This window comes from Pelobates fuscus, chromosome 9 (genome assembly GCF_036172605.1).
Source record: "Pelobates fuscus isolate aPelFus1 chromosome 9, aPelFus1.pri, whole genome shotgun sequence".
In the NCBI taxonomy this organism is placed as follows: Eukaryota; Metazoa; Chordata; class Amphibia; order Anura; family Pelobatidae; genus Pelobates; species Pelobates fuscus.
The window spans coordinates 110,435,731-110,460,142 of NC_086325.1; the positions used below are offsets into that span (position 1 = coordinate 110,435,731).

General features: G+C 38.8%; 1 protein-coding gene across 1 annotated transcript in view; it reads left to right on the plus strand.

Annotated features, from left to right (window-relative positions):
• The window catches only part of NR6A1 (nuclear receptor subfamily 6 group A member 1), a 285,548-nt gene that overhangs the window by 249,634 nt on the left and 11,502 nt on the right, over positions 1 to 24,412 (plus strand). Inside the window, exons 5-7 of the mRNA XM_063431081.1 lie at positions 13,378 to 13,535; positions 14,156 to 14,383; positions 22,667 to 22,921. Coding sequence (XP_063287151.1) covers positions 13,378 to 13,535; positions 14,156 to 14,383; positions 22,667 to 22,921 — 641 coding nt within the window. The remainder of the gene's footprint in view (positions 1 to 13,377; positions 13,536 to 14,155; positions 14,384 to 22,666; positions 22,922 to 24,412) is intronic.

Sequence of the window (24,412 nt, forward strand, 5' to 3'; positions counted from 1 at the left end):
GGTTTGTGCCTTAAACCGTACTGTATAATTGGCCTCACGGCTACCTCTAGTGTAGAAGACTAGGTGTTCTGTGTCTCCTTGTCCCTCCCAGGAGCACCGCTTACCTCTACACCCACAGGCACCCCCAAGCATCCACTGGCCAGGGCTCGTTTCTGGGCCATGAGCTGTGACCCAGACTGCCGTCCTCCCGAGAGAGACGGAGCGGTGGGTCCCCCCAAGGTTTCCTGCACTGCTTTGCTGCCAATCTTCCTTACTAGTTGCCACCTAAAAGGAAGAACTGGAACAACTAACAGACCACCATATGGAGTGCTACGTGGTTATGTTTACCGTCTCGACTAGTGCGGTTGGTTATCGATACGTAAAAATGCTGTACCTCACAAATTGATAGTTAACAGTAAGAGAATTTGGTGAGGAATATCCCATGTCACCAAAAGAGCTTGTCTCATCCCATTCCCTTCCCACCTGAGCTACATCATGCTGGAAATGGCTCATGCCCCATTATACCTCATATTGGCTATCTGGGTTCAACGGATACACCTCCCTGTATGTGGAACCCCTTCCTCGCGTCTCAATGGAGACGCTGTCAAGTGGGACCATGGGTGTCCTGCTGGCTCATGCGTGTCATCCCTGAAGGCTTTGCAATAGTGCCTAGGATATGCCAATCGGTGCAGCATTAAAAAGTTCTCCCTTTTTGTTACATAGTTCATAGTTCAGCCTTCCTCACATATGTTTTTGCTGTTGATCCAAAAGCAGGCAAAAATCCCAGTCTCAAGTGCTTCCAATTTTGCAACAAACTAGGAAAAAATTCCTCCTTGACCCCAAAATGGCAGTCAGATATCTCCTTGGATCAATCATCTATTACCCCACTAATTAGAAATTATATCCTTGTATGTTATATTTTTGCAAGTATTTATCCAATTGCTATTTAAACATCTGTATGGACTCTGTATGATAAAACCATCTCTTCAGGCAGAGAATTCCACATCCTTATAATTCTTACTGTAAAAAAACTTTTCTTTGCCTCAGATTAAATCTCCTTTCTTCCAGCCTAAATGCGTGACCTCGTGTCCTATGTATAGCCCTGTTTATGAATAGATTTTGAGATAATGGTTTGTACTGGCCCTGAATATATTTGTATAAAGTTATCATATCCCCTCTAAGGCGCCGTTTTTCAAAACTGAAGAGATTCACATTTGTTAACCTTTCTTCATAACTAAAATGCTCCATTCCTTTTTATCAATTTTGTAGCTCGTCTCTGCGCTTTTTCTAGTGCCATGATGTCCTTCTTTAGAACAGGTGACCAAAATTGCACAGCATATTCAAGGTGTGGTGAGGCAACTTTATATTTTCATCCTGAGAATTTATGCCCCTATTTATACATGACAAAACCTTACTGCCCTTAGCAACTGCAGATTGACACTGCATATTGCTGCCTAATTTGTTGTCTATAAAAATTCCCAAATCCTTCTCATGTGTTGTTATCCCTAATTCACTACCATTTAGGGTGTAAGTTGCTTGTGCATTCTTGACCCTGAAGTGCATAACTTTGCATTTCTCTACATTAAATTCCATATGCCTTTTTAGTGCCCAGTCCCCCAATCTATCTAAATCCCTCTGCAGCAAAGCAATGTCCTGCTTACATTTTATTACTTTACAATGTTTAGTGTCATCTGCAAACAATAAAACATGGCTTTCAATGCCTATTTCAAGATAATTTATAAATATGTTAAATAGAAGTAGTCCCAAAACAGAACCCTGAGGGACACCACTTACCACTTTTGTCCAGCTTGAACATTTTCCATTAATGACAACTCGTGATACGCTTTCCTTAAGCCAATGTTCTACCCAAGAACAGTCATCTAGATCAGCGGTTCCGTTCCCAAACTGTGTGCCGGGAACACAGGGGAGCCGCAAGATATTTTCCCGGTGCTATGACGATAGCACCGGGAACTGTGCTCCCCTTCTCCTACTGGCTCTGCAGGACCAGAGGGGAGATCAGAGATCTCCCACTCCAGCACGCTTGCAGTTTACTGCTGGCAGCCGGAAGGGCAGGGGAGGGAGGGAGAAAGTTCTCCTCTCGAGAGTGACCTCTAGCAGCTCCTGAGGCTGCTAGAGTTCACTCTCACCACTGGAATCACCAGGGATTCCCCACCGGACCACCAGGGGGGCACTTTCCTATAGAACTGAAACATGAGGTAACTATATACATATAAAATCATATAGAAAAGCGCTGATTAAAGGTTGCAGTCCCATCACAAACAGCAACACCTTCCAGTTGTGAAAATGGCACAAGACCCCCACCCCCTCTGCATAGGCACTCTTGTGTGCGTGTGTGGTGGAGCACTTATCTGAACAACGGTGCTTCTGGGGTCACACATCCCAATGCAAAGGGTCGGGTAGTTCTTCAATGAGGAGGTAACAAGTGCTCCTGGGGGTCGTTCATGGGTGGCAGTCCGTTTCCTCCCCCACTTCATACAACCACTTTGGTGGTGACGTGATGGACAGTCTTGTAAGGAAGGGCTCCAGATCCACCCCAGGTAACAGAGTGTGGGTCCTGGTATATGGAGAGTGCCAAATCCTGGTACTGGAATATATTATTAGGCGAGAGTGAGACACACTTGCTTGTATGGCGACCATCTTGCGAGGCCCGAGAGGCAAGGCTGCAAACAGATCCATTATGTTAAGCGCCGATTCATCACGATCTCCTCTCTTTTTCTGGGGCGGTTTTGCTCCTGAGCCTATATCGGACATGTTCGAGTCATGGGTAGTCAGCCACGGGTCTGCTGGCAAATGCTGTGTTTTGGAGCGGATGCTCAGAGACCAAGTGGCCAGTAAGGTCGATGGCAAAACCACGCCACCCCAGTTCTAGATTTATTTTTAGTACAGAGAATTCAAAATATATATTTAGTGGCTGTGTTTAGGAGCGGATGCTCAGAGACCAAGTGGCCAGTAAGGTCGATGGCAAAACCACGCCACCCCAGTTCTAGATTTATTTTTAGTACAGAAAATTCAAAATATATATTTAGTGGATATTCTGTTAATGTGTAGTGTAGGATTGTGATAAGCTTTTTCCCCCAATCCACAACTACCAGAAAATTGTTGTATATAATGTAACATAACCCTATCCTCAAAGCAGAAGTATATCACAATGTTTTTTTACCCTCTCACGTTTCGGATGGTAGCAGGATATATATTCCTAACTATTAAATAGTTTTTTTGTTTTTTTCCTTAGTGCCTCTAACCTCATCCTCACTTTTAGATAGTGCATTAGCTCCCTCTAGTGGAATTATCAGGTATTACAACATATTGATATGTTAAACTTTTACATTGTCACCTTTAAAGCAACTGGCAGCAGGTTTCCTATGTTGGAGACATATACATTGAATTGTGCCTTGTTTATCTGTGGCATTTTAACATAAACAAACTCCTCCCAGGGACATGGCACTTAGGGACTATGTGCATACACACTGTTTAAGGAAAAGGGTTTATGGTGCAGCATTCTGCAAAACATTTATTTAAGGATCTGAGCATGCAAACAAATATATAGCAAACCTGCTACCTTTTCTCTCGCTCTCTCTCTTTTTATTTTTTATATGTCATTCACTACTTAGAACTCCTTGGTCATGTAGAGAGCATGGAAATTGCTAGAGTTGAGTTCATCTTAGTTGGAGTCCCAAGAAGGGTCCCGAAAAGCCCCTAATTCTTAAACTTAAGTAACACCTCTAATTGCATATTTTCCAAAACCCCGTTCTACAGGTCCTCTCAGTTATTCCAGTAATTCCAAATTATGTAATAATTTAACATACGAAAGACAGAATTTGGAATAGCAAGCAAAATGGAAGGGGACATAAAATGTACGCTTGGCATTAAGCTCCCTGGTCTTTCGCGGAATTAATTCAATATAGGAAGTATTTAAAAGCATTCAGCTTTTAGATACAGCATCGCCTTTTATGCAAAACTTTGTAGATGTATTTTTGCAGTTATTGTGACCCCATTGCACTTCAAGGGATAGTTTCTGAAACCTTGTTCCAAATTCTGATTTTTATAGTTTGGTGTCTATCTCTTATTTTGTTTAAATACCAGTGGTATTATTTTGGCCACAGGTTACATCAGCATCCTATAACTTTACTTATAGCGACCACCTTAGTGATGTAGTGATTCAACACTTTACTGTGTTAATTTGTTAAATGTTTCAGATGAGAAATATATGCACTTGCTTCAGATCTTTTTTCCATCTGCTGGGTTATTGCTGATAAAAGATCTTTTCCTTCGAACACTTTTTCAGGGGTCTATTGTGATTTTCAGATATTGCTGGAATGTTATGTATGCATCTTGTTGAGCTTTTTAAAAAAAATAAAAAAACATTTGTAGTTGATTTTGTTCTGGATTTAATTTTACATTCAATATACTCCCTAGTTTTGCAGGGCATTGTAGAGATCAAGTCCCTTCCTTGTTTGTTATATTTTTTTGCTGTTAACTGTAAACTCATAATCTAGAATTATTTTGGATTTTTGCATTTCTTTCTTATAATTTTATGTAGTTCATTAAACATCTTTTATGTAACATTATATGCATAATACCCCTTAAATCGTTTGTTTTGTTCATTCACTAACTTTTCTGTGTTTTATTCCTTCTTCTGGTAACAAATGCGGTTGTACATGATTCTGCCATGATTTTCATGTTTATCCCTGTAATGTTAAACTCTTCTGCAACATTTCTTGACCTCAGAGACCCAATAGCTCAGTATTGCATTAGATAATACCCCTTAAATCGTTTGTTTTGTTCATTCACTAACTTTTCTGTGTTTTATTCCTTCTTCTGGTAACAAATGCGGTTGTACATGATTCTGCCATGATTTTCATGTTTATCCCTGTAATGTTAAACTCTTCTGCAACATTTCTTGACCTCAGAGACCCAATAGCTCAGTATTGCATTAGATATTACCCATGTCAGTCTGCATTGCATGAAGACGCTGAACTTAGGTGCTGCACACCTGCCTAGGAATCACCACTTGTGGCCGTCTGAGTGTTATTCAGTGTTACTAGCCAACAATGTAAACACTGAAAAGATGTAGTTTACATTGAAAAGCCTACAAGGACAGGACATAGACACCAGAACAACTACATTAAGCTGTAGAGGTTCTGGTGACTGTAGTGTCCCTTTAAGAATTGTATTTTCGTCATTGAAAATGAAACATTGTTAGTATATTTGTGTAATGCTATCATATCCCCTGTGAGACACCATTTTCCTTAACAAATTTTACATTTGTTAACCTTTCTTCATAACTGAAATGTTAACTTGTTAATTTTGTAGCCGTCTCTGCACTTTTTCTAGTTCCATAATATTTTTCTTCAGAACTGGTGTCCACATTTGCACAACATATTCAAGATGTTGTCTTACCAGGGCCCAAAATTCCAAGTCATGAAATATGCGCCAAACTCAAAAGTTACTCACCTCCACAAACACATAGAAAAATGTTGGTTTTGATTTATGTATTTTCGTTAGGATGCAGTGGCAAAGTAATACAAGGTAATCCAACAAGACTTAAATATTCAATATTGGTACAAGTCACTCTCAAGCTTCAAGGTCAGCTGTGTATGGATGTTGTTAGTGTAGGAGCTGTACAGGTCACACCTTCAAGAGTATCAATGAAGGTTAATATCTGACAAATACCTCTGGTTGGATATCCATTACCTTTTCCCAATACCGATGCACTTTTGGCCTCTCCCATCACATGTGTATATAGATTTCTTTATTCCCACATCCCTTCAAACATATGTCTGTGGGAGTTTTACACATAGTCTTCAATGTGTTGGAAGGGTAGCAGCACCTTGGTTGGGTTCCCAGTTTCAAATCAATATGCAAGATAAAAGGAACAAGAGGCCCACAATGGTATACTACGTATTTGTAGTTGATAGAAGAATAAAGATAAGCCTTTTGCAATTTTCTGGAGCTTCTAAATAGCTCCAATGACATTGCCTGGGCGGTATGATCCTCGCCTGTGGATATACACGTTGTCCTGGTATGGTCAGGTTATGGGCTAGTAGCCAGCAGCAGGTGTGTGATAGTAGGGTCCCAAATGACATGGGAAGAAGTTCTTATTTGTGAGTGCGATAGCAGCAGGTCACCAATATGTAATATGCGGAGAATAAAACAAAATATAATGTACTCTGATAAAAGATGATACAAATAATAAAAGAAGAGGTACTCACAAAGAGGGAGCAAAGAGTGGCTTTGCTCAATCCTTCTGGCATACGTGGTATGTTCCTCACCAAGGAATTAGAAGAGAGCATCCTCTGGATAAAATCTAAAAACCAACTGAAGGACCCAAGGTAAGTATAAAGTGGCAATTTTTATTAGAAATAAAACATATAAATAAGATACACTAACGTGTTTCAGCTGGCTGTAGGCTTTTTCAAAGTGTTTACAGAGACTTGGACCACTCTGGTTTATATAGCATACAATTAAAAAACAAACAAACTGTTGGGTCATGTCACAGTCATGTGACATGTAAGTTTAATTAATTAATGCATAGGATCTTTAGGGGCCAGATGATGATCCTTATGTGTTTATAAAGGGATTTCTTAAAGAGTTAATAATGTAAGTGTTATAATATAAGTATCGTAAGATTTCTTTGGAAACAATATTTTTGGTAACCATTTGTATATCTTCCTCTCAGTGTCCTTGAGAATCGTTTGTGGAGATGAGTTATATTGTGTTCATTTTGATTGTATGGATAAGGCAACATGTTGTCCATGTGAAAAGACTGTTTCTTGAAGATATAAATATGTTTAAGTTGGTGTCCTTGTGCCTTGTTTACATTTGTTGCACCTGCTGGTGTGCTAAGAAATTATTTTTCTAGTATGTATTGAATCTGTATTTCACTGGAAACAATGTCGATCCTTCATAGATATCGTTTCCCTGATGCATAAATTCCAGTTATTTCACAATTGATAAAAGGACAAGGTTGCTTTAAGACTTGACTTTTCTTTTCTTAGAGTGTATTAAAGTGATTCTCAAATGCCATAAACTCAGATGTCATGATGAAAGGGCCCTGCCTTCTGCAGCAAAAAGATATGTTCAAACAAGTGCTTTATTAGTGCTGCTGTGGGGAGGGGGGGGGGGGGGGGGGGGGAAATAGCATTATATTCAGAGGATATACCAATATTACAGCTTCCCATAAGCCAATAGTGTCCAGTGAGACTCACTTATTAGCATATAATTAAAGCAGGGTTAATTTAAAAAGACTTAAATGTTCAATATTGGTACAATTGACTCTCAATCTTTAAGGTCAGCTGTGTATGGACGTTGTTAGTGAAGGAGCAGTACAGGTCACACCTTCAAGTGTACCAATGAAGGTCAAAGTGTCTGACAAAAATCTCTGGTTGGAGATCCCTTACCTTTTCTCAATAGGGCTCTGCCATCACATGTGTATATAGGTTCCTTAATGTCGTGTATATAGGTTCCTTTATTTCCACATCCCTTCCAACATATGTCTGTGGGGATTTTACCCATTCTGTACATTGTAACTGGCATGGTGTACCATCTTAGCAATACTTTGAGCATCTGCTCTTGCAGGTAACACACATGGACACCTTCCTAGCTGCTTCCCATATATCTTCCCATACCCCTCCCTCATGCTCCTCTCCATCGTCCTGTTCCCACTGTCACACTTCCGAGCTACTACAAATATCTTTGTAAATTAGACATATGAGACCTTTGCCCCTCTCACAATTATTATTATTATTTTTGAAAGTGTTATTTCACAACACTTCACAATATTATAAAAATGTGGAAATCTAACAGTGCGACAATTACAAAATATTACAGGAACAATAGGTTGATAAGGACCCTGCTTACACCTCTAGAGTTCAAATAAGCTTGCTTTGCCTCCTCTTCCTGCTAAATCTCTTATTTGAAGGTACATAAAATAATCTCTGTGATGTGGTTGAACTGTGGTCTAGATTTTTTTTACCTCTAAAGCTTCATGTTTTTCACCCCAGCAAAGTCTCTAGTCAATATTCCTGCAAGGAACACCCTGTTGTGAAGCATGGCAGTCATGGGGAGGTGAACGGTATTTACATTTACGTGCCACCTTATTTCATTATTTGATGGACTAAGTTATTGCTTGGCATGCAGTTCTAAGTAGGGCTCTGTGCGGTCCATCCACCCAAATATTGAACTGAGGGAGCTGCTATATAATATAGGAGCAGGTGTGGATGACCCAATCTCCCCCCCGCTTGGGGCAATATAAAAGCTTTTTCGAAATCCTATGTTGTTTTGCCTCCCATATAAGAATCAACAACTACTTGTAAACCACCCTGCTAACAAATCGGCGATGGCCTGAAAAAAAACCAATACCATGAGCAGGAAATTCCTCTTATGTATTCTGCCTATCCAGAATATGGGTTTTGCGTCCTATTTTTCTAGAGCATTCTTGAGTGTGCAGATGGTTTTTAGGGCCAATTCTGGATGGTTCGGCTGTGAGGAGTTCACCTCTTGAGGGTCTTTTGCTATTATGTTAAAGCCCTTGTTTTATCAAGTGTCACCTGATATCCCAACAGATGCCCAAATTGAGTCAGCAAATCAAACAAAGGGAGATGAGCTGCAATAGTCAGGAAGGCCTCATCATCAGCATATGAGGATCCTGCAATTGTGAATCCCTTTATTCGGGCATAGCTTAGAATTAAATGAAGGGGGGGGGGGGGTGTCTAATGAAAGCAAAGAGCTGGGGACACAAAAGACACCCCTGTCGGGTACTTTTTATGTTTTATATTGTCTATATGTTTTAGTATGTTATCCATGTGTAGTCACACTATGGGAATATGAACACATGTAAATTTCACTAGAAAAGAAGGGAATATAAATGAAAAAGGTATCCTAATATTACATAATTATTCCAGTAAAATAATTATATTAAAGGATAAAAAATTTGGATGTATGTAAGAGGGATAATTTGTATTTGGATGGAGTTGCCTAAATGTATGTCTTAATTGTGTTTTGTTAAGGAAAATAGGTAATAAAAATAACATTTAAAAAAATAAATAAATGCATGTTTTGGAAGCAGGAAAAGTGTGCAAAGAAAAAGGTCTGAGTGACTTTGGCCAAAGCCAAATAGTGATGGCTGGAGGACTGTGTCAGAGCATCTCCAAAACGGGAAGTCTTGTGGGGGTGTTGCAGGTATGCTATGGTTAGCACCTACCAAAAGAGGTGCAATAAAGAATAACCGGTGAACTGGAATCAGTGTCATGGGTGCTCTAAGCTAATTAATGCATATGGGGCACAAAGGCTAGCCCTTCTGGTTCTATCACACGGGAGAGCTACTTTTGCTCAAATTAATGTAAAACTTAATGCTGGCCGTTATAAAAAGGTGTCAGAACACACAGTGGATCACAGTTTGCTGCTTTGAGCCTGTGTAGTCACAGAAAGGTCAGAGTGCCCATAATGATACTTGTCCACCACAGAAAGCACCTTTAATGGGGATGTGAGTGTCAGAACTGGACTATGGAGCAATGGAAGAATTTTATAAATAACAACAGAAAATGTTATAAGGCGCTTCAATAAATGATTGGTCTTCCCAAAAGCCGTATTGCCCCACTACAGTCTGTAATGAATGCTGCTGCCAGACTGATTTTCCTCTCTAGTCGGTCCTCTCACACCTGACCCCTGTGTCAGTCCTTACATTGGCTTCCTGTATCCTACAGAAGTCAATTCAAAGTGCTAACCCATACCTATAAAGCACTTAACAATTCTAGCCTCTTTTATATCTCTTCACAGATCTATAGGTATGCCCCTTCTCGGTCTCTCCACTCTGCCCGTGACCTTCTCCTGTCTAATGCTCGCACCCGTACGGCCAATTCACGTTTGCAGGACTTCTTGCGGGCGTCTCTCTTGCTATGGAATAGCCTGCCCTACCGCCATCAGACTCTCCCCTAGTCTTCAATCATTTAAAAAGGGTGCCTTAAAACGAATCTCTTTAGGAAAGCTTATGATCTCCCAGAGTAACCTTACATACCTGTCTCTTGCACTCTCCTAAAGGGCAGCACTCTATTCTCTCCTCCAGCTCTGCCTCACTCCCACCTTATTTGATTGCTGTTTCCTGTCCTAATGTGTTTTACACCCCATCTCCTATAGACTGTAAGCTCGTTTGAGCAGGGTCCTCAACAACCTATCCTTCCTGTAAGTTTTCTTGTAATTGTCCTATTTTTAGTTAAATCCCCCCTCTCATAATATTGTAAAGCGCTATGGAATCTGTTGGCGCTATATAAATGGCAATAATAATCTACGTTCAGCAAGACCAAGCTCTGCATAGAGACACCAAACTCTCCCCATAGAGATGCAATTATTCAATGAATCTCTATGAGAAGATGCTAATTGACGCTGCGCAGTGGTTTGCAGAGCATATGCAATTGCCTCCAAATACTTTCTTGGTATTATTACAAGGACCACATTGTTTACACAGGAAAAAAAAATGTGTTAAACTTTTTTAACCAGAATTGATCTAAAATTTCTCGTCTCTCTTAAAGTAATTCTAGGATTATCTCCCACTATTTTACTTATAACTGGATTGGTACCTTAAATGTGCTAGTTCAAAATTCTTTGTAACCTAGAATGATTGTTATATTTCAAAATGATTGGGACTCTTTCCATTTTGTTATCCTTTCTTTTATCTCTTATCCTAAAATTTATCAATCCATAATTTCCACTTAGTGCTTTCTCTAAAACCTCATAGTTTTTTCTCAAAAGACATTTGAAGACATGAAACTTGTTCTCTAAAAACAGATTTGTCAGTGCAATTTATAGAAGAGAAGGGATTTTTAAGTTGTATTGTGTACAGAGAATGCATGTCTGAATACCAAGAGGGCAGCCATAGAGAAAACATTAAAAAGCAGGGTGACTAACTGAAATGCATATGATAGACGTCGATAGGGCCAAATACAGTAAGCAGAATGCATGAGATGAATTTAGGCAGCTCTGTGAGGCTATGTACGATTGAAATTGGCTGAATTTGCGTTAGTAGTTAGTGAGGTAAAATGAATACTTGCTTGGGCCACACTAGGCCAGGACCAGCTTGTTTGGAGTTTAGGCAGTTTGTTTTGATGACCTAGGAACTGGAAGTAGCTCTGAACCAGGCAGCAACAGCACAGAGGAAGGGGAAGCCTGTATATTTATAGGCAAACTAACCCCTCCCACAATTCCAGGCTTCACCCACAGGGTCAGCCATATATATATATATACATATACACTGCTCAAAAAAAATAAAGGGAACACAAAAATAACACATCCTAGATCTGAATGAATTAAACATTCTTATGAAATACTTTGTTCTTTACATGAATGTGCTGACAACAAAATCACACAAAAATTTAAAAATGGAAATCAAATTTTTCAACCCATGGAGGTCTGGATTTGGAGTCACACTCAAAATTAAAGTGGAAAAACACACTACAGGCTGATCCAACTTTGATGTAATATCCTTAAAACAAGTCAAAATGAGGCTCAGTAGTGTGTGTGGCCTCCACGTGCCTGTATGACCTCCCTACAACGCCTGTGCATGCGCCTGATGAGGTGGCAGGTGGTCTCCTGAGGGATCTCCTCCCAGACCTGGACTAAAGCATCTGCCAACTCCTGGACAGTCAGTGGTGCAACGTGACGTTGGTGGATGGAGCAAGACATGATGTCCCAGATGTGCTCAATTGGATTCAGGTCTGGGGAACGGGCAGGCCAGTCCATAGCATCAATGCCTTTGTCTTGCAGGAACTGCTGACACACTCCAGCCACATGAGGTCTAGCATTGTCTTGCAGTAGGCGGAACCCAGGGCCAACAGCACCAGCATATGGTCTCACAAGGGGTCTGAGGATCTCATCTCGGTACCTAATGGCAGTCAGGCTACCTCTGGCGAGCACATGGAGGGCTGTGCGGAAAATGCCACCCCACACCATTACTGACCCACTGCCAAACAGGTCATGCTGGAGGATGTTGCAGGCAGCAGAACGTTCTCCACGGCGTCTCCAGACTCTCACGTCTGTCAGATGTGCTCAGTGTGAACCTGCTTTCACCTGTGAAGAGCACAGGGCGCCAGTGGCGAATTTGCCAATCTTGGTGTTCTCTGGCAAATGCCAAACATCCTGCACGTTATTGGGCTGTAAGCACAACCCCCACTTGTGGACGTCGGGCCCTCATGGAGTCTGTTTATGACCTTTTGTGCAGACACATGCACATTTGTGGCCTGCTGGAGGTCATTTTGGCAGTGCTCCTCCTGTTCCTCCTTGCACAAAGGCGGAGGTAGCAGTCCTGCTGCTGGGTTGTTGCCTTCCTACGGCCTCCTCCACGTCTCCTGATGTACTGGCCTGTCTCCTGGTAGCGCCTCCATGCTCTGGACACTACGCTGACAGACACCGCAAACCTTCTTGCCACAGCTCGCATTGATGTGCCATCCTGGATGAGCTGCTCTACCGGAGCCACTTGTGTGGGTTGTAGACTCTGTCTCATGCTACCACTAGAGTGAAAGCACCGCCAGCATTCAAAAGTGACCAAAACATCAGCCAGGAAGCATAGGAACTGAGAATCTGTGGTGACCACCTGCAGAACCACTCCTTTATTGGGAGTGTCTTGCTAATTGCCTATAATTCCCACCTGTTGTCTATCCCATTTGCACAACCGCATGTGAAATTGATTGTCACTCAGTGTTGCTTCCTAAGTGGACAGTTTAATTTCACAGAAGTGTGATTGACTTGGAGTTACATTGTGTTGTTTAAGTGTTCCCTTTATTTTTTTGAGCAGTGTACAAATATACAGACCACACACAATATAAATGTGAATAATTGTAGTATTTTGATGCTGCATTAGCTTATGCTTTTTTATCGTAGAAGGGATGCCTTGTATGCATTGTGGAAAGAAGTCATGCTAAAGTTGTAATTTTTGTGCATTTTGAATAGATTTTCGTAAATAAATGACTGGCAGATGTTAGTGCCCAATCTTTCACTGGAAACCAAGCTACTGATCACTAAGCAAAACTCTCAAATTCTGCATTCTCCTTTTGTTTATTTTAGTCTACTTATTGCCTTCTGTAATCCACTCACCTCACTTTTTTTCACAAATAAGTGCCCAGTTCTTTCTCTCTCTCTTTCAGACATGCTACTTCCAGATTAATGTACCTCTTCCTTCACCTTCTTATTGTAGTGCTATCAATTTTATCTCACTTTCCTTCCGCTCAATCAATTTTTCACTTCCATACCTCAGTTCCCCGTCTTTTGCAGGTGTGACCACTTAGCTCTCGTTCTCCATACCCCTCCATGCGAGCTCCCTCTAGACCAATAATTTCATGCTACTAAATAAAATAAAATTAACCGACTAATGTTTTCCATTTGTTATAGATCTCAGATGAAGAGATTGAACGGATAATGTCTGGTCAGGAGTTTGAAGAGGAAGCCAACACTTCATGGAGTAACAATGGAGACAGTGATCACAGCTCTCCTGGAAATGGTGTTTCTGAAAGTAACCAGCCCTCTCCAGTATCCACTCCCTCATCCAAGTATGCACCGTAAATATAGTGGGTTCTCTAAAGATTAGGAAAATGATTCTACATCTAATCTAAAATTTACTTTACACGTCCTTCTGAAACCTATGTAGGCCTAGGTATGCCTAGGGTGAACTTGTTTTTGAGACTGCTGCCCCACAGAAATGTAGAATGCTATCCAGCTCACAACAGCTTGATCTCACTTCATAGAGTATTTCATCATCTCACTACCTCTTTCCATAACAGTTAAAAAAAGGCAATGAAGTGATAATGTTGGACAATTTGGGTGGGGTTTGTCATAGAGGTGTGGTGGTTGTTGAAATTGTGGAGAAATAAATGAGTGGTCATCAGGAGTAAAGAAAGGTGAAATAAGACGTAAGGAGTGATTTGGAGGATTGAAAGGGAGGTTGGGGAGATGATGAAAAGGGGGGTGTAGTTAATATTCAATACTTGCAAGTAGAGAGAGGGTCATGTGGTAATAATAGGAGCATTTGTGGCTGTTTGGAAAATGAAATGTGAAGTTGGTGAAGGAAATGTGTATTTTGTATTTCATGGAACAGTTTTCTTCCCGAATGTCTGAATATGTGGAACATTTATTGGCATGTTTTATCTGTTTCCTGCATATTCCCATACAGTAGATCAATCGAGCTAAATGGATACAGCACACTTCGAGACCAATATTTGGCAGCCCCAAGCGCAACGCACTACCAATATCTACCTCATCTTTTCAGTTACCCTGCTCATTCTGCGCTGATTCCTGCACAACCACGACGCATAGATCCACAGTCACTCATTCTCATTAATCAACTGCTGCTTGCTGAAGATATGGAACCACTCAACACTCCAATGTTGCTTGAGGATGGGTAAGTGGGGCTGCCTTAATCTTTGCTCTATTCATCTTCTGCTTTAGATATATATGTATTTTAGTATCAAATAAGTATCATGTTAGTATTATATAACTTTTAATGTTTTAATTTTAATTAAATCAAAACATCTTGGATCCACCTAAGCACTGTTGCTTACATCATGTTTGAACATTTGCAAGACTCATCTCTCACAGCTTCGTGGTGACCTTTCTTTTTCCTTCCTTGGATGGTGAGATCTCACACGTTGTGACAAGTAGGATAAAGTCCTTCTCAACTAGAAGAAGTAGAAACACCCACAATGCAACACTTCAAGGATACCCCTCGATCTCTAGTCCCTTCTCTAGAATCCTCTATTCTGCACTTCTTGAAACTGTGACTGAAGTAAGAAGATTTATTTTTATTTTTTAGAAGCCTGAAGTTGGATGTGTTCCCTATCGAGGTGCACCTGTTTCCCATGCTGAGTCTTATATGGCACAGGGGTTGACTGAGGAATGCTTGGGGATAGTAATGTTCACCTAGTGGGTTTGTCTTTACCCTACCATGCAACTTAGAGAGTTTCCGACTTTCCTGGGTTGCCCAACGATGTCCCTTAACAAAGATCCCTTGGACTGATGCCCATTGTGGATGGCAGTGCTTAAGCTCCAGACAGTATATTTTGTCTGTTGAAGACTTGAAGGGGCACCTAAGGTTTTTTTAAATTGTTGGATTCTATGTCAGTGACCCCCTGGCCAACCAGTTTTCCCAATATCACTCCACTCTAGGCTAAAGAAGTGACCGTGGAAATTCTACCTTTGTATTACTGCAGTTTCCCCAGTTTATAATTTCAGCAGTGTTTTGGGGACAATTCTTGCTGCAGCTTCTGTGATACACCTGTCTATTAGCTGATCTGTGGCCTACATAGGGGAGGCACAAAGATTGACCTGTCTTTTTAAACTTGCTTCTGCTGCTTCCCCTACTCTCTTTTGGCTGGACTTTTGCTCTTTGGTTTACATACAGCCAGCTGGGAAGAGGTTTCTCCTGATTTACACCTGCTTTAAAGCCTTTCTGCCGAGAAGTGATGACCAGGATTTGCTTGTGGGGATTAATCTATATCTTGTTTAAACTGTCTGAAACTAGTCACGTTTACTCTTTATTTGACTCTATATTCTGAAACATCGAGTGAGATTTGCTTCTCTGAGCTAATGGTAATGGCAGGCCTGCTCTAAAGTGAGTGTTCCTGCCTTCTCCCCCATTGATCCTTATACACCTCATATTAGACCAGTGTTCTTCCTGAACACTGTTTCACTGCATGCACGCTCAGAGAGCAGAAATTTTCACTAAAAAGCCTCTGACTGGTTATTTTCCAGTAAAGAGACTGGGAGAGATCTTGAAAGGGCTACAGTCATAATAACTGCATGCTCTTTTTAGATATACCTACAATGACAACATGCATGAAAAAATACATGTATTTATGGGGTTATACCTACTAAACATTGATTCATTTTAAATTTATGGTGTGGAGTGTTCCTTTAAGATGGTGAAGGATCAGCCCACTTCAGCAAAGGGATCCAAGGTGCTGGGTCAATTCTTTAAACTGCCTGGTAGGACATCACCATTTTCCTGCCTCCAAGGCTTGTCTGACCTTGGTGTGAAAGTAGTGGGGCAAACCTAGAACCATCTCACTAATGGAATACTGACTGCTTGGGGCACAGTCCCTAAGGTAGATGCTATCTTTTCCTTGCAATAAAGACTAGGTGCTCAGGCTTTTACTGCAGCCAAGTTGTTCCTCTTGGTAGAAAGCAAAGCAGGCCACGAAAGTTACCATCACTATGAAGACCGAAGTCATGGGTGTAACATCTTCAGTTTTTCTGGGAGACCTGGACCCAGTTTGTCTCAGACATGTGGGGTATGTTTTCTTCTGGTTTTAATCTGAAGTTTCAGCACCCCCTTCCTCGGAATTGGTTCCTGCTGTCTTAATCTTTTCTTACTTCTTTGAAAGTCTGGGCCTGATTTGGGACTGTGTGGCTGACTTAGGGCGTGTTTATAACCTTGCCAGTAAATTGCATCCACAAGCTTTTACTGAAAAAACAGCAGGTATTTACTAGTGACTGCTATTTCAGCGTATTAACCACACTTCACCTCCCAGTTTGTTCACTCTGAGCACAGCAATAATCCCATTTATAGTAAGGGGCAAATTTGAGACATGTCTTATTTCAGAATTCAGGCAAAAGTTGTAGTGGGAAAAAAAAGTAATGTTTAATTAAATAAACAAGTAAAAAAAAAAGTAAACTCACAATGTTGATCCCAAATCAATCTGCATTACAGATGATGTTTATTATTCATTTGAGTTTCATCTCCCTCATAAATAAATAATTGTTACCATTCAATGAAGCTAAAGACAGTATTGTCTATTTTATAAACATTTTTAAAAATTCACAAAAAAAACAACCTTGATGGAATGAGATCTCTCATATTTAATTAAGATAAAATAGATTTAAAATAAATGACATACCAATAAAAAACAATAGACACATAAATATCACTATTAAGGAAAATTGTTTCATACTTACCGTAATTTTATTTTCCTGGTTATTATACATGACAGCATTTACTTATGGATCAGCTCCTCCCCTTGCAGCAAAAAGGGCAGGAAATAGAAACCTAAAATTGGTATAAATAGATCCACCCCTTCCTATCACGCAGTCTTTGTAACTAGCTTTACAACTCTTTTAGTAGATTGGTGGGAACGTAATGCTGCCATGTGTAATGATCAGGGGAAAAAAATTACTGTAATAATGAAACTATTTTCCTTATTCCTGATTAAACATGGCAGTATTTACTTATGGGTAATACACAAGCTGTATACATAGTGAAAGGGACAGAGTTCATATACAGCTAATACTTATAAAAATCATTATTGAGCTTCATAAACGTAATAAAGCAAAACAAATAATCAACAGGATATCCCTTGAATATGTGTTGAGACAAATTATTGTACCCCAAGGCTGCTGGTCAGCAACCCCATGATAATCAAATACAGGTAATATCCTGGATAAATATAGTGCCAGGTAGGAATTAAGGTCATGATAGCCAGACCTGCAAAAGAACAAGTCTTCATGAGTGACATTGATGTCTTGAACAACTTCTGTAAGAAATGAGACACTCTTCTTGCACCTTGCTTGCTATGGAGAATAACAAAAATAGATAAGGAGAGCCTCTTTAAAACATAAAGACATGCTCTAGAAATTACAAAAATACTTAGGCAAAAACAAAAGTTAATGTTCTCCTTTAATATAGAGGGAAAACCCAATCAGAACTTTATTAAAAACATAACTCCCAGAGACCAGGCTGGAACAATTCCTGAAAATTCCCCCTGAGAAACTTACAACAGAGAAATCCCTGGAAAAGTCTGATCCTTACCACCGTAAGAACCAAGAGCATCTCATCCCTGACATACATTAATCAGATCGCTAAAAAGTCCACAAAGGATCAAATAGCATAATACTGAATATAACCTCCTGAAAGAAAAATCATGAAGAAAATACAAATGTAATCTAAATTTGAATGCCATACAGGTATAACAAATATAGAAGTGACTGCAGATGAGAACCATTCGGCCCATCTACTTTGCCCAATTTTTTAAATACTTTGATTAGTCCCTGGCCTTATCTTAAGTCTAAGATAGCATTATGCCTATCCCACGCATGCTTAAACTCCCTCACTGTGTTAACCTCTACCACTTCAGCTGGATGGCTATTCCATGCGTCCACTACCCTCTCTGTAAAGTAATACTGCCTGAAATTATTTTTAACCTTTGCCCCTCTAATTTAAGACTATGTCCTCTTGTTGTGGTAGTTTTTCTTCTTTTAATATAGTCTCCTCCTTTACTGTGTTGATTCCCTTTATGTATTTAAATGTTTCTATCATATCCCCCCTGTCTCGTCTTACCTCCAAGCTATACATGTTAAGATCCTTTAACCATTCCTTGTAACTTTTATGCTGTAATCCATGAACTTTTTTATAGCCCTTCTCTGAACTCTCTCCAAAGTATCAATATCTTTCTGGAGATATGGTCTCCAATACTGCGTACACTACTCCAAGTGAGGTCTCACCAGTGCTCTGTACAATGGCACGAGCTCTACACTCTTTCTACTGCTAATACCTCTCCCTTTAAAACCAAGCATTCTGCCAGCATCTCCTGCTGCTCTATTACATTGTCTGCCTACCTTTAAGTAATCTGAAATAATTACCCCTAAATCCCTTTCCTCAGATGTTGAGGTTAGTAGGGTATCAAATATTCTATACTCTGCCCTTGGGTTTTTATGTCCAAGATGCATTATCTTGCACTTATCCACATTAAATGTCAGTTGCCACAGCTCTGACCATTTTTCTAATTTACCTAAATCATTTGCCATTTGGCTTATCCCTCCTGGATCATCAACCCTGTTGCAGATTTTAGTTTCATGAGCAAAAAGACATACCTTACCATCAAGACCTTCTGCAATACAAATAATAAAAATATTAAAGAGAATGTGTCCAACTACAGATCCCTGAGGTATCCCACTGGTGACAAGACCATGCTTTGAATATACTCCATCGACTACAACCCTCTGTTGCCTGTCACTCAGCCACTGCCTTACCCATTCAACAATATTGGAATCCAAAGATTGCAGGGTTTTTTACGAGCCTTTTATGTAGAACAGTGTCAAAAGCCTTACTGAAATCTAGGCAAGTCTATTGCACCACCCTAAATATGAAGTTTCACCTGGATCCTAGAAAAATATATAAAGGACAAGCATAGTGTAGCAATGTAATTTCTTGTTTGGACATTAAATTCAGTCCCAAAATAGCTGGATATATGCATTTAAAAAGTACCGTCACCCGATGTTCCTGGGGGGGCTCAGTACTCCGTTTTCTTTTACTGCGATTTTCCAAGGACTCGTAAGGTAGTTTGGTTCCAAAAGATTTATTGATAAAATTACAAAACGCTAAAAAAACCATAGGTACCAAGGACTCATAAGCCAGTTCAAGTACAAAAAGATTTATTGATAAACTAACAAAACATAAACTACAGGTCTTACACGTTTTGTCTTTAGCCTTATGAGACTTTCTCTTACCACTCAAATTATATCATAAAAATCCATAGAATACTAGTATTTCCTGTCCTTTCTGCTGTGAAGTAGGAGCTAACACACAAGTAATTGCTGCCATGTATGATCATAAAATCACATTGTCATACAGGAACTTTTTTTGTACCATAAAACATAAATTGTGATTGATATCATGAGAACAGCCTACAAGTAGATACTTCTAAATAAATTAAAGATAGGGAGGGTACTGGAACTATGGCCATGATCTTGCATCCCATAATTAAACAGATTACCAACTATCATCAAAAAATGGCAGATCCCTGACACATTGTAATGACCATGTAGTATGATTGTGATCAAGAACCACAAGGAATATAACTAGCATAGTTGCATTTGTGAATATGAGACAAGCAAGATTTAATATAAATATAATATAAATATAATGAACTCATACAAAAGTAACCTAACTCTGACATAATTTATGTAAAATATTAGTATGCCCTCATCTTCTGTTTGTGCTTTAAGACACTAATGTCCTCTTAAAAAAAAAAACAAAAAACACACATATGGTGGTCATGCTCTAAAATATGACTGATCTGGATTTACATTTTTAAATGGATAGAGCAATTGACTTAAGTTAAATTACCATTCCTCCGTCAGCACTTCTTCATCTAGGCTGGCAAAAGTTAGATAAAGATAAGAAATAAATTATAATCCATATACTGCTAGCTACAAAACCAAGTATAGCAAGACATTGGAAAGATATAAATCCACCAAATATGGTAGAAATAAAAAAAATCAAATCATAAATCAATGGTATAAACAGATATTGCAACATAAGAAACAACAATGATCAAAGATGGATAAAATGGGTTTAAAAGATTAAAGAAGAGAGAGAATAAAAAGACAAAGTGATATATAACAAAGAAATAAGGGTAATATAAAAGATATGATGCTGTTTCTTTTTTTTTTTCACTGTCTATTGTTAACTTTGTATATGTATAACCTTGCGTATATATAGTTACGCTCCATACTATAACATAGCGATGTAAAATTATAAGAACTGAAAAGGCAAAAGCATAATTGTGACTTAAATGGAAAGGAAAAGGGAAAGAAAGGAAAATAGATGAAATGATGTCTATATTTATAGAATATGGAGCATTTAATATGATGAAATGCATAATGTTGTATGTAAATGTTTGTAAAATGTAAAAGAAAGAAGATCAAATAAAAATAAAGAATTAAATATGTTAAGAAAAAAAGTCTGATCCATGACAAATTGTAATGACAATGTAGTATGACTGTGATCAGAACCACGAGGACTATAACTAGCCATAGACTTTGTGAACATACGAGACAAAAAAGATTACATATGAATATAATTAACTTAAATAATAGTAACCTAACTCTGACATCAGTTATGTAAAATAAGAGTGTGCCCTCATCTTCTGTTTGTGCTTTAAGACACTAATGTCTTCTAACAAAAATCAGGTGCCAACTTGTACATTTTAAGCTGATGGTTGCGGTTTGGAGATAGCCCAATCACATACTTTCAGCACCATACCTTATACAGGACATAGATATAATATTTTCTCATGTCTTCAGCTGTTTCAACTTCTTCAAGGAAATCGAGCATTAAAAAAACAACAAATGCCAGTTTCTTCTGTAAATGTTAAACATTTTGTACAGTCATATAATCAACTATTGTAGAAACCATAGGAGCCAGCTTTATTCTTTTCAAAAAACATTTTACTGTACTGAAACCGTTGCTTGGAGGAAGAGATCACTGGCAATTATATTCTCATACCATAGAATGTCCATTTTACTGTGCATATAAAAGTTTAAAGATCTTTTCCAAGGATGAGCAGTACATGAAAATGCTACCAGTTCTAGAAGTTGTAGTGGCCTAGTTTATTAAAATGAATTACTGAGTAGGAATGTTTAGGATGTTGAGACAATTATGGAACTGGTGTGCCAGAAGGCTCCAATCAGTGCTACCCTTTGCACAGGCATCTCAAACTCTTGTCCCACAGATGTTGCTGAGCAACTCTCATTAGTCTGGCCATCTATTGCATTTAAAGAATTCTAGGAGTCCTAGGATATCAGCATCTGGGGGCAGAATTTGAGATCTTTCTTATTCTCCTAGTGCCTTTGCTAAGAGGAGAAAGTTATCCAGCATATTATCAAGATGCTTGCAGACAGATCTGTGGAATAGTTTCGCCACATGGTGTCACTGCAGTCTGGTTACAAAGAACACATTTGGATCAACCATCAGGTTCATAAAACCACTTTCATATCTAAAAATAAATAAATATATATATTTATAATTTAGTTTTTTGCAAAAACAGTATTTCACCCCAAGTATGTTTCTAAACTGTAAATAAAAGTCATAATTTATACTTGCTTCCTGCTTGTATAACCTCATTAATACAAATCATGCTATATCTTTCAAATGCTTACATACCTGACAGTCCTATAGATGTGCTAACTAAGGATTACCAGATCTACCATACTTTCCTGGAAACCCTGGTTGCACATCCATTTTACTACAAAGAAGGCCTGATTTGAAACCAATATATTGTTTGGTGTAAGGAAATCTAGTGCTACTCTATTATTTGAAACAAAGAGATCTATAAGCTATGAAATCTTTAAGTTTCATATGTATTATTTCATAGCTGTTAAATATCACATCAAGTATATAGTGGGATGTTAAAAAGTAACTTTAGGTTTAGTTTTATCATTCTATTTGCAGGTCATTTGGAATTCAGAATGCATGTCTATGGATTTCATAGTATTACTTATTTGTCGCTCTATCTTATCGTTGAGTAAATAATACAAATTCTAAAACTGAAAACAATGGATTTAAGAACTCTAGTCTGAATATATGTCTGTTGTTCTATGCCCGTTGTACAGATACATTTTAAGGGTTTTAGAATCCAGGTAGTATTTTAATTCTGTTGACAAACAAGAAAATTACAAAGAAGTAGTAAGTAATTGTAGCCCCTCACAGATAGAAATGCACAGTTTTAGAATATTTCATATTTTAAGCATTAGTCTACAGCAAGTAGTCTTTCATTTATGCACAATAATTTCAAAGCAGAGTTTTGTCTCTGAAGTACAGACATGTGTCTTAACATGTGTCTTAATTCAGTTTGTGCTTTTGCAATTTCATGTTTTATGAAAGCCATTTCATTTTGGTGTTTTCCTACAGGTACAAAGTTACCCAGTCTGAATTGTTTGCCCTGCTATGCCGCATTGCAGATGAGTTACTATTTCGACAGATAACATGGGTGAAAAAACTACCATTTTTTCGGGATTTATCTATCGAGGATTATACGTGTCTGCTTAGCAGTACTTGGCAGGAGCTAATACTGCTCTCTTCACTAACCACGTATAACAAGCAGATCTTCGGAGACCTAGCTGATGTTACCTCTAAATACTTGCCATCTGAGGATGAGCTGCACAGGTAAGTTGGGGTTAGAATGTATTCAACAATACATTACCACAATGAATTGCATAGCATGTACTTGACTGGCTGCCTTTTAGAATATTTTTTAGACTTATTGCATTGAAGCATTGCTTAAACTGTTGCTATAAGGTTCAATTTTATTTATTGAGCCAATTTACTCTTGTTACGAAAGCAATTTCTAGTGATTTTGTCATGCCCAGGACAGCTTAGTGTTAATTTAATTTAACCCCTTAAGGACACGTGACATGTCATGATTCCCTTTTATTCCAGATGTTTGGTCCTTAAGGGGTTAAAGAACACATAACATTAAATTTATATATTGTTGTAGCAAAATCCCTAGCAAATATACACAGACAATTACGTGATGAGTTATACAGTTTAAACTTCCTGGGTTTGTGGGATACTGGCGGCATATTCATCCAAGGAAGCTGGAGTTGCGCAAGCAGACTTTCCTTAATCAAATTACGTTGGAAGGTCCTAGCTTCTTAAGGGGAGGTAGCTATATCACCAGAAATGAAAGCGCAAAACCGATTACATTTATTTTAGAAAGAGTTAATGCCACCCATACATTGATCTTTACTGTTCTGATCTGCTTAGGAACACATTTTCCTGTGCATTTTATAAAGGATAGTTTTGCCTACCCATATTTAAAAGTTGGTTAATCTACCCCAGCATTCAAAAGTTAAATTGCAGGACAATTGCTCAGACAACAGCCGTGCCATGTTACTCTCCCTATTACCCCTAATGCACTGTTAAAGTTCAGATGTCACATTAGAGTAAAATTATTTTGCAACAATGATCCTTGACAACTAAACCATTAATTAACAGGCACAAGACTGGGTCTTTGATAGAAATATTGGCCTGTCTCTTATCTGCTTCTCTGGCTTTGTAATATGGAAGCTGATTTATGAATTGTGTTTCTTGCAATCTTTTCTTTATCAGATATTGGGCTGTAGTGTGATTTAAAGCTGGTTTGGTTTTCACGCACAGCTGCACCAGCCATGCTCCAGCTCAGGCCATCCACTAACGAGCTTATACACCCACAAGTTATCTGAGGCTTGTTAGCTGTGGCTCCAATACCTCCTACAGCTCATGTAGGATTTATTCCATTTGCAGTCAACAGAACACCTCTATTTGTGGTTCCGGATTAAGTAACAGCTGCGAAAGCTGTATGCAGTCTCTGACTTTTTATTGAACTTTTTTTTTTTTTTTTTTGTCTCCTTTTTCAGTCCCTTGTTATAAACAAACCCCAATGAATTCTATTTTCCACTTAGGAATATTACAGCATTTGGTAGAATTTTTGTGTTTGAGAACAGTGTTCTCGAATGGAATTGTTTCTTAATAATGATAGCAATTAGTGTTCACCTTCACATGCTTCTTGCCATTTTAATAGGTTTGTTTGATTGGTATTTGGTTCTGTAGAATACTGTTGTGATTCTTAGATACCTGCAATAAAATCATAGAAAGTTTTTTTAGAGACATTGATGA